Genomic DNA, 11,280 nt, shown 5'->3' with positions numbered 1-11,280 from the left:
ATTCTGTGATTCTGTGATTCTGTGATTAGGATAACAATGGGCAGCCAGGGGAAGTTCTTCGGACGGGCAGCTTGAGTAGGTGTCAGTGGTTTGGTCCATGGCAATGCATTCAGACAGTGTAACGATATGCTCATGCCGTGGGAGGTCCTTGGCGTAGCTGCCTGCTTACTTGTCTGTTAAGTCTGAGAACTGAGTCTCACTGTCAAGATGTTTGGTGTGTTTCATCTTGCAATTTATCAGCTTGTATTTGGAAGATCATTCATTGTGTGCATTCCTCTATGCCCCTCAACTCTTCATACACTTGTTTCAACATTTGCTTTTGCCTGTCACACCTTCCTTTTAGGAGACAGGGTTTTTCTCTAAATTAATATGTGAATAGTTGATGCTAATATTTTTTTCTTTGCTTCAACTCATTTTTCTCAGGTTGCGGAGGCTATTTACACACAGGCAGGGGTGTGATAACATCCCCCAACTACCCTGAAGACTATGCTCCTAATCTGAATTGTTCCTGGCATGTAGTGGTAACTTCTGGATTTATCATTGCTGTTCATTTTGAACAGCCTTTCCAGGTTAAGAGTGAGGATACTTCCTGCAGCCTTGGAGATTATGTAGAGGTGAGATTACTTGCTAGGTCATCAAATCCTCAAAGCTATTAAAGGTACTGAATCTTTTAGATTTCAGTGTCAGTAAGGCAACCCAGGTTGAAAGGGGGTGGAAATACCAAAGATAAATACTACAGATAGTATTTCTCTCTCTCTCTCTTATTTATTGATGTGCATTAATTAATCACTAGGTTATTGTTTTCACCCATGTCTGGAAGCATTGGGGTGGTATGTGCATAAAGTTTACATTCCCGGTCTGTTTGCTTGAGTGACATTAGCAATTTATCTTCTTCTAGCTGAAGAATGGGTTAGATAATGCTGCCCCACCTTTAGTGTCCGGAAGAGGGAATGGACGGTTTTGTGGAAGCAGCCCCATCTCTACCATGTACACCACAGACAATCAGTTGTTTGTCCACTTCATTTCTGATTTTGGAATGAGGGTCAAGGATTCAAACTGAAATATGAGGCTAAGAGTCTAGGTGAGTCTGGGAAATAAATTCTGCAACTCAAGAGTTTGTCCTCTTAAAGGAGGTTCTTGTCATAAATCCCAACCCTGGTAACCATTACTTGTCTGCAAAAATGTCCTGTTCCTTCTTTAGTGCATGACTTCTGATCTGACACTCAAATTTTTCCTTTTTAAAGAGAGTCAGCTCCAGGTCACAGAACCTAGAGGTATTAAAGTTAAAAAAAAAAAAAAAAACTTACGGGAAACCCTTTAGCAGGGAAGTAGCATCTATACTTAGGAAGAGATGTTCAAAATTCATACAGGAAAGGAAAAAAAAAACCAACCTGGAAACTAGAACATTATTTTGGACATATAGTACCCAGTGCAAGTGCTAAATGATGTCAGGAATTATTTAGGTTAGTGTATCTAGAAGGGTGGTAACATTTCTCACAAGTTTTCACAAGTTTTACTCTCAGCTGTGAAAATAACATTCCCTGCCAGAGCTAACATTTTTTTGAAAGAATGAAAAAAATGGAGAATCAGGTCCCAGGCATAAATCAGGGACTTAGCATTTGCAATTATTCCACTGTGTTCATGACACAATGCACTTGGGACACCAGGAGACCTCGTGTTAAACAGTGTAACTAAACACAACTAAGGCAACCTGTCAGTCTACTAAAATTTTTAAGTGCTTGTTTTCTGCCCGCTTTTCCATGCTGCCACAAAGAATCATTCTTAGCATTACTGAAGGGGATTCATGAAGGGAATGGGCAAAGCTGTACAAAGTATTTCTACCACTTCGATTTATAAAACTTGACTAAAACCCTGTGTTAAACCAACATTGCTAGAACACAGCGGGGGTTTTTGAAAGAAATGTTCTGGTCAAAATAAATATATTTTTGTAGGATAATGGACTTTAACAAATCGTCATGATTGCCCTGACTGGCGTTCCTCACACAGTCATTATTGTCTGTGGAAACCAGAAGTAGGGAATGATTCACGGAAGCATTGATGGGTCTGACTTGTAGGCTTTCTAGCTCTTGGGAACTGAGGTAGGAGCAAGGCAAGAAATACATTTCCTGATTGGTTTAGAAGCAATCCAAGGAAGAACTAGCTGTTTAATTCAGGGCCCTGAACATTTGGAAATGAGGAGAGCTAGGTAAGCAGGAGCACAAGAACATAGGATTCTATTGCATTAAAATGTTTTCCCACAATAAACAGTAAAATGCATTTGGTTTTGATGTAACTATATGACACCGAAAGGAAACTGTGTTGGAATATAGCGATAATTCATACTTTTGATTTCCTTAACATGTTGTTTTTTATTGGTGATCTTTTCTTTCCCAGCTTGTGGAGGGAATATTTATATCAATGATTTCAACCCCAGTGGATATACAACTTCCCCCAACTATCCGAGCAATTATCCCCCGCATGCTGACTGTGTCTGGACCATAACTGCTCCTAATGGACATGCAGTAGAGCTGCAATTTGAAGATCAGTTTTACATTGAACCTTCACCAAAGTATACATCCACATTATTTTGCCTGTGTTTCTTCAGAGACTCCATTCTGATTCTTCTTTCCCTGTTACTTTCTCTAATTTCTCCCAGAGCACACTTCCAGATTTACAATCAAAAGTGATTAGTAAATTTTTGAGAGAGATCACAAAAGCTACCAGCCTACTGATATACGTTCCTAGGACTTTGCAGTGCATGACAGAAATCAATATAACAGACAGAGAGGAAGCATCCATGGTAGAAAGGTGCTTTCTGTAAAATCTGTGCCCTCTAGTCCTTTTGTATTCATATTTTCAGTCATTTTGACTCTCGGGTGCTTTTAAATCCAGTGGATTACCACCACAACAATTTGTCTCCTTCCTTCACTGCCTGTCTGCTGATTTGCAATGGCTCTACATGTTCTGCACCCCTGCCTGAAGCATAAAACAAGGCCTAGTTTCCAGATGATATAACTTCATTGATTTGGGGCTGGACCACTATGCGGCAAAGGTGAGCCTCACCTGTGAGACCATGTCCAAAAAAAAAAGTGCAGGATGGAGGATCCCAAAGGTGTCCTGTCTCACTGGCTTCCCAGGATGCTGCACCATTCTGATGGCAAAGCTGTTAGTTAAGATATTTTGGGTCTTTCTGTGCCCACCCATGTAAACCCCCAGATTTTAATTTTTGTTTGCTTCATCTGTTTTATATCTGTTCCTTAATTCAATGGTCATGAATGAGACTTAATAGGGAAAATCTGCTGAATCTGAATGCTGCCAAAAAAAAAAAAAAAGTTAAAGATGGTCACAACCACTTTATCAGTGCTGTTCATACTTCTCCACAGCACTTGCTTCTGTCAGATCTGATCCGATCACAAACTGGGCTTGGAATGAATCTTTCTCAAAGCACTTCTTTTGGTTAAAATATTACATAACTATTGTTGATTATGAATTTGTTGATCCTGTCCTGGTCACACTGCATAGTAACTGATCTAATTTACTACAGCTTCCTGGCTTTGTGCATATACTGAAATTACTTCAAACCATTACTGCTATACATTGAACAGAAAATTCTATTCTCTCCTAGTTGCACTTCCAGTTACCTAGAGGTCCGCAACGGTGCTGACTCCAGTGCCCCTATCATTGCCAAGCTGTGTGGAGGTTTGATGCCAGGCTCGCAGAGATCGTCAGGACCTGTCATGTACCTGAGGTTCAGGTCTGACAGCAATGCCATGCACGTGGGATTCAATGCTAAATACTCCATTGGTAATTCTTGGATTTATCAATTTCTCTGATTTTAGAGGAGATTTTGGGCTCAAGTGTCAGGCTTTTGTAATAGGGCTTAAATCATGCCTATGAGGTGGACTGACAGGTACACGCCTCTCAATTAGAGCTAAGGCATCAGAATCATCATACGGATTAAGATCAGCATGTTCTGCACATAGCAAGAGGTGAAAACTATGGAAGAACGAAAGTGCTCAGATCTGCAGCAGTGGAAACAGAGACTGGACAGCCTCTTGTCAAAGGCAATTATCAAAGGGGCAGTAGAAAAAAAGGTTGACACATATAAAGTCATGTAACATTATTTGATTTTCAGCATATAAAATTAGTGTCACTTTCATGAGCAGGATCCTGAAGGGGAATGCAAAGAGAGCTGGCAAGAGAAGAACTAGAAGCTTCTCTATGTAAATGTAAATCAATCTATAATAACCATGCTGCTAGATAATCAGTGTGTTATTATATTTCTGAATGTGGAAACTGAAGCAACATGCAAGAAAAAGTTGTTAGTATATGAAACCACAATTTATATTTATCCATAAGAGATTTACAGTATTTCAGCTATATGCCAGTCACCCTGGAACAAAGCAGTCACCACTGAGAAGAGCTAACAGTATGAACAGAACTGTTATTGCTACAAAAAGACTGTAACTAGCAGACACATTGAATATATGGTAAAATCCAATAAATTCCACCTGGGAATATTATTTGCTGTAAGCCTTAGTATTATGAACTTATGTTTGCAGGTATCACAGAGAAATGAGTTTTCAGAAAGAGAAAATTAAAAATAAATAGCTGTTTCCTGAATTGTGCAATGATCCCTTACCAAGGCATCACAAGGAGTGGAATGTGAACAGGAAGGGACTGCAAGAAAGAGAAGAGGAGTCTGAAGCATAGCTGTATGCCCAAACCAGGAGTCAACTTTTGTCAGTCATAAAAATTTTAGATCCACATTTAGCAGACTAAATTCTTTATAACTACCTAATAAAGTTTTCCATGATTTTCTGGTAACTATGGACATGGGTAGAGATTAGATAAAGACCTTGAAATCAGTGAGAGAGAGGAAGGGTTGCTTGCAATGGAAGGGGCTGTGTGGAAAAAACAGAAAACAAAAAACAAAAAATAACCCAACCCAAACTAGGACTGGTTGAATTAGAAGGAGAATGTGGGTGATTTTTGACTGGAAGGCAATTCCTATTTTATTAACGCAGTTAGAGAAGAGTCAGTTGTGCCTTCACTCTAAGTCTTGTTTAGGAGAAGGGTCACCTCGCTGACGTCCTTCAGTCAACCAAGCAATGTTCTTCCTTTTGCAGCTCCCTGTGGCGGGACAGTGATAGGACAAACTGGCGTCATTGAAAGCATGGGGTATCCTGAGCTTCATTATCAAGACAACCTTCTGTGTGAATGGTTTCTGCAGGGTCCCAGGGGCCACTATCTTACCATCAGACTAGAAGGCCTAGATATTCAAAACACCTCCGAGTGCACGAATGACTTTGTGGAGATCCGAGAATACAACGCTTCTGGTCTGAGAATTATTTCAGTGTTTGTCTTCCCTTCCCTAGTACTCCTATGAAACCTCACCAGAGGTGCCTGAAAGCATTTCCCTTTGGGTACAAAGTGAGCCTTTTCAATGTACAGTGTTTGCGTCTGTCTGCCTTGCTTGCTGAAGCAAAGTAAGACAAACAAAATCCTTCTATTTCCCAGCAATAACTTGATTTTACTAGTTTACTGCTGCCTGTATGGTTAGATTGGAAAATGATCCTTCAGTGTAAATATAAATAATATATTGATATAAAATTGTCTTTCTGTATTTGATTTTTGCAGGGAATTTGTTGGGCAGGTACTGTGGTAATACTCTCCCTGCTGCTGTGGACACCTCTGACAGTTTTGCTTATGTCAAGTTTGTCACTGATGGATCAGTCAATGCCCGAGGATTCAGACTGCGCTTTGATTCAAGTACTGAAGGTTGGATATTTGTAAGGTTGCAAGTTACTCTCAGGGAAGCAACATATACTACAGACCATAATTGCACTAGTACAGCATATATTGTAGATCACTTGTTCTTGTAGTGGTGTGTATTTGCTCTTAATTATAAACTCTGGGGGAGGTATGAATAGAGCTCTCTGATCACTACTTAGCAGAGCTGAAACTTTGAGAGGCAAGCAGCCTCCTGCTATAATGGATGTTGCCATCAGTGGTAGGTCTCACACAATGAAGCACACTTGTCCACACCTTTTCTATGCAGCGATCAGTCCAGGGGTGTCCTGATATACCCTCCCCACATCCCTCTTGATGAAGAGTTAGGTAAAGAAATGCTGTGATTTTCCTTTATGTTATTCTGGCTTTTTGAGGTGAGTGGTATTCTTAAATCTCCCTAAAACCAGTAGTTTTTAACCAGTAGGCTTTAAGCAGAATCACAGAACTACAGAGCCACTGAGGATGGAAGAGACCTCTAGAGATGAGGTAGTCCAACCCCCCTGCTCAATCTGGGTCGGGTAGAGGATGTTGCCCAGGACTGTGGCCAGTCAGGTTTTGAATGTCTCCAGGGATACAGAATCCAAAACCTCTCTGGACAACCTATTCCAGTACTGAACAACACTCACAGTAAAAAATGTTTTCATATGTTCGGATGGAATATTTCATGTGTTTCAATTTGTGCCCATTGCCTCTTGTCCTGACCTCAATGACTTGAAAGAGCTGCTCTGATCAGGACTAAGGACGTAGACCTGTTTCTGCTTAACACTTCTCTTTCACATTCTTTAGTGCCCATACAACGCTTGTCCTGGCAAAATATGGCTACTTTTTAAGAAATTCTTTGTGGTAGTGGTCTTGAAAAATCTGTCAACTCTTCTTAACTCTTTCCAGCTCATTTAAAAGCTCAGCTGAAAGCTTCCTTTTTCTTTGTGTTTGCTTCTGCAATAAAATAACAGAGGGGGAAGCAAACTCCAAAAGAATGTTATTCAGTTCCCAGGACCCTGTTATGCAACCAGAGAAGAGAAACTGTATTAGCAAAAAATGAATGCAGGTGGGTACGCAGGTTAGACTATTCTACAGGAGTCTGTGAGGGTGAGGAAAGGGACTAAGTGTCCCACTGCGCTCCATTAAAATGTATCTTTGTATTTTAAAAGGAAACTAAATGTAAGCTGGTAAATGTATACCATTAGTCTCAGAGGAAAAATGCACTCTATACCTGAGACCTTTAGTGATCTTTCTTCAGAGCACAATTTGATATTCATAACAAAGACAGGAAAACCACAAATAACTAATGAAAAAGTGTTGCTTAAAATCCCTGGAAGCTTTTTCTCTGCCTCTGTTAACCAGCAGAGGAAAAACATATCCTTCATAATTACTGACTCTAAGACTCTGCTCATTCTGTGTAGCTCTGCCCAGTCATCTGAAAGGCAGAAATGTCTCAATCCTGCCACAGTGAGAGGCTTGTATCACTTGACATCAAAGCCAGTGGGTCCCTCAGTCTTCTAAAGCCCAGCATGAGCCTTTCAGAGGAGGGAATATTAATAACTAGACTAAAAGGAGCTCCTATGGTCAAGTAATATTCAACTACGTTTATGGATGAGTGATAAAGACTGGCAGGAACTTAGCTGTTTAGACAAACATATGGCCAGGACAGGCATATCAAATCAAGTTCTCAGGATCTCTTTGCTTGCATTATTAATGAGGGGTTTTTTGTGATAACTCTATAAGCAATGCTTTACTCTAAGAAGTGTCCCAATATTTGGGTATTTCAGAATGTGGTGGGGAATTTACTGCCCCTGTTGGAACATTTACTTCGCCCAGCTATCCCAACCTGTACCCACATAATCGAGTGTGTGAATGGAGGATCACAGTGGAAGAAGGCCGACGTGTGACTCTAACCTTTAATGACATGAAAACTGAAGAGCACTGGAGATGCTCATCAGATTATGTGGCTGTAAGTATTGGGTGTGAAGGCAGAAAATGCTTTTCCTAATCCCTTTATGGAGCATTAGTGGACGTAATAGAGCTGAAATGTCATTTGCAGTTCTACATCTGGTTTTAAGACAAATCATAATTTAATCTGGGGAAAACAGATCAGTGAGAGAGTTAGCTCTATAGAGTATCTAAACTCATCTACCTGTTTTAGAGTATGGAAATTTTGTAATTGTGGTCCAGGTATAGAGAAGAACTTGAAGAAATGATTGGAATTGGCTCTTTATCAATTATGGAAAAAAGCTCTGGAGTTTTTGAAAGCTTTCAGTGTCTCTTCTCTGGACACAAAGTCCACCAGTTCCAAGTCTCTTTTGACTTTGGAGGTTGTTACTGCTGTTGTTTCTTATTGTTGTCAATTTAAAAAAAAAAAAAGAAAAAAAAAGCCTGAGATTGCAACAAATGGCTACTACTGTGTTGGACCTTGCATATTCTGAAAGAAAGATAGGGAGACCCCATGAAATTCTAGCTATTTATCACCCCCATCTCCAAAAATATAGATTTTGGTTATTTTCACATGGTTATTTTAGATTTTTAGTTATTTAGTGCAAAAACCCCCTCAAACCTGACATGCAGAACTGGACCTGGTCAGATGTACAAATGCCTCAAAAATATGATTCGTCTATGAAATTGCAGGAATGGAAGATCTAGTTTAGTTTCCCATTTGTTCAGATTAGCAGTGCAAACACAGAAATTAGTTTTAGCGTGATCAGAAACTAGCCCATGCATGCACAAGTGGAAGGGGTGAAGTAGCTCTCCCTTGTGAGTTGTAGAGGATCTTCCCCTTATTTTCCTTCAGACGTGCTTTAGACAGACCACGGGGAGCTGGCTTTTTATCAATTAATGAAGTAACGATCTCTTAAATGAAGATCTGTCCTGCCAGCTTTTGTGCCTTCAGCACTCTAACATACTCCAGATCTCAGTGGGAAACATAGTTTCTGCCTTGCTTGCACTGTTGAGATAGTACTAGAAAGAAGGAAATTAACTCCTAGGCTAAAGGCTGTGTGAAAGAAACTGCAAAATATATCTGGATCATCAAAAAGTTAAATGTTTGAACTAATCAAAACTACCCACCAGCACTGAATATTTTGGAGGAGATTTTTTTATAAAGCTGATGTTTGCAGTAGCGAGACTACAAAGGTGATCATTTGAAATTGAATTAATATGATCAGTAGCTGACATTATTGATTGAAGATATAAATATTGAGCTAAAATACAGTCTTCTTCCCAATCAAATTGTTGCAATTACTGTTAAAAAAAAAAAAAAAGGTGAGAAAGAGGGCATATGTTTGTGTTTTGCCAAAATATGTAAGGTATTTTTTCATGTTTTACTCATAAGAGTTTGTTTTGACCCAATAGGTTTACAATGGCCTCAGACAGAACTCTCCCCAGCTGGCCAAGCTGTGTGGTGAGGTAAATCCAGGCACTGAGGTGAAATCCTCTGGAAACACAATGAAAGTAATTTTGGTGACAGATATGTCCCATGCAGACAGAGGCTTCAGTGTTTCATACACGTCTAGTGAAGATGCAGGTAGTGTGCGTGTTTGAATTGTTTGATCTTTGGTGAGTCATTTCATAGTTAAAGTACTGGTGCATGTCAAAAAATTACCAAGACAAACAACAAACTTCTGATACCTCTTTTTCTCTCTTACATCTCTTCGGTGGGATTATATCATGTATCTTTAATTAGTTGAAAGGATGTGAAAAAATGTGGAATCTCTGGGAGTTTCAGACTTTTATGTGCCTGTTATGTCAAATTTGAAAAGAAAAGAACAACCTCTGTTATGGATCACAGTCCTTACTCTCACTACTGATTTATTGTTTTGTACTTACTCTTGAGTAAGAGACAGTCTGAAGTGGCCTTATTCCATAAAAAGATCCAAAAAGCATAGTGCCATAGACAACGTGAATAATTCAAGTGCTTCCTTATTACTCAGGGGGGTAATTAATTGACTGTAGCTTGTGAAAGAGTGCAGCTAACACACTTTTGCAAGTTCAGCCTCCAGAGAGAAGGCAGCTGGCAGAACCTTACTTCTACAGCCTTGAGTCTTTCAAACTTGATTTTCCAATGTCCCCCAACCATCCTACTGTAGCATGAGTGTACTGCTCTTGAGGGTATGTTCCAGAAAAATATTGAGTCTAGAATTAGGTAATGGGTAGGGCTGAGCAATACTGAGCTGGAGTGGGATTTTATCAAAACGTTAAATAAAGTTTGTTGTATTGATGGCACTGCTCAAATATTTTATTTGATACCATGAATAATTGTTTCTTTGCTTTACACACGTGTTTTTAAAGACTTGCCAATAAATTCCTGGACACTAGGCAAGAATTCTCTTTTACACAGGAGTAAATTATAGAAAAGAAGATTTTAAAAGTTTTGATCTAATCACTGCGTATGTTTGCTGACATGAGCATATCAGAATAAACAGGGGCAAGATTCCTCCTCACACAAGAATTATTACTGTCTTTTGTTTCTGCAGTTTGTGGTGGAACTCTTATGGGATATGCAGGTGGGAATTTCTCTTCTCCTGGTTATGATGGTGTCAAAAATTACACAAGTAACCTGAACTGTGAATGGACCATTGAAAACCCCTCCAACTATAATTCATCCATATATATATATTTCGAGGATTTCCACTTGGAACATCACCAGGACTGCCAGTATGACTACCTAGAGTTACGAATAGGTTTGTATGTTCAGCAGAAGAACGGATTAAGCGTATCAAGAGTCCAGTTGTGCAGCTGTGTTTGTGCCAACTCTTGTTCATATATATTTGCAGAGAGTGATTGATGTAGGATCTGTACATTTCACATGCATGCCTTCCATGTTGCCTCCTAGACCAGGAGTAGAGATTTCACTGTCAGAGCAATGGATGCATGGATTTGGTCACCTTTTCTTTCAGGGGAGAAAATGGAAAACTGTATAGATATCTTTTGGGGGATAAATTGTTTTGGTGATTGCAGTACACACCTGACTCTCTCTTTACAAGGGACAATACAAATTTCACTTCATCTCCCTTGAAAGATGACAGTTAGCAGAAGCTGGAGTCATCAAAACAATTTATTTGGTCCACAGCCCATCCTTTCCCTGCCCCTGAAATATCTGCAGGGGTAACAGGAGTGGAGTAAAGAATGTTTTAATTATTCATAGCCTCTGGGCTGCATACCTACTTTATACCCCACTTTCATACTCTATAAGATGATTCTCCAAAAACAAATCCATATTTCCTGTGAGACTGCATCACAAAATACAGACTAAAGCATTTAAAAAGAAAACAATCACAGGATTAATGCACCGGTAATATCTCTGCATATTTGAGCATCTTCAGCTATCCGTTTGAACAAGCAACTGGAAATGTCATATGAAAGTCGCTCAGCTAATGCCAAGGGTAGTATGAAAGCTCAAGCTGTCTTCTTCACTGATAGCCTGTATCTGTGAGTCCCAGAGAGAGCAGGTTCTAATTTACTAGAAAATCATTTCTGGAACAGGGGGGCTGGGGT

General features: G+C 39.6%; 1 protein-coding gene across 1 annotated transcript in view; it reads left to right on the top strand.

Annotated features, from left to right (window-relative positions):
• Positions 1 to 423: 423 nt before the first annotated feature.
• The window catches only part of LOC104466518 (cubilin-like), a gene marked incomplete at its 5' end in the record, with an annotated part of 50,255 nt that continues 39,398 nt past the window's right edge, over positions 424 to 11,280 (top strand). The window contains 10 exon segments of the mRNA XM_010079957.1: positions 424 to 614; positions 899 to 1,031; positions 1,034 to 1,081; positions 2,395 to 2,569; positions 3,626 to 3,804; positions 5,130 to 5,339; positions 5,641 to 5,781; positions 7,563 to 7,744; positions 9,139 to 9,310; positions 10,260 to 10,466. Of these exon segments, the coding sequence (XP_010078259.1) occupies positions 424 to 614; positions 899 to 1,031; positions 1,034 to 1,081; positions 2,395 to 2,569; positions 3,626 to 3,804; positions 5,130 to 5,339; positions 5,641 to 5,781; positions 7,563 to 7,744; positions 9,139 to 9,310; positions 10,260 to 10,466 (1,638 nt within the window).

This window comes from Pterocles gutturalis, unplaced genomic scaffold (assembly GCF_000699245.1).
Source record: "Pterocles gutturalis isolate BGI_N339 unplaced genomic scaffold, ASM69924v1 scaffold38374, whole genome shotgun sequence".
NCBI classification, from domain to species: domain Eukaryota; kingdom Metazoa; phylum Chordata; class Aves; order Pterocliformes; family Pteroclidae; genus Pterocles; species Pterocles gutturalis.
Note: the sequence above shows the minus strand (reverse complement) of the source record. Positions and strands in the feature narration are given on the sequence as shown.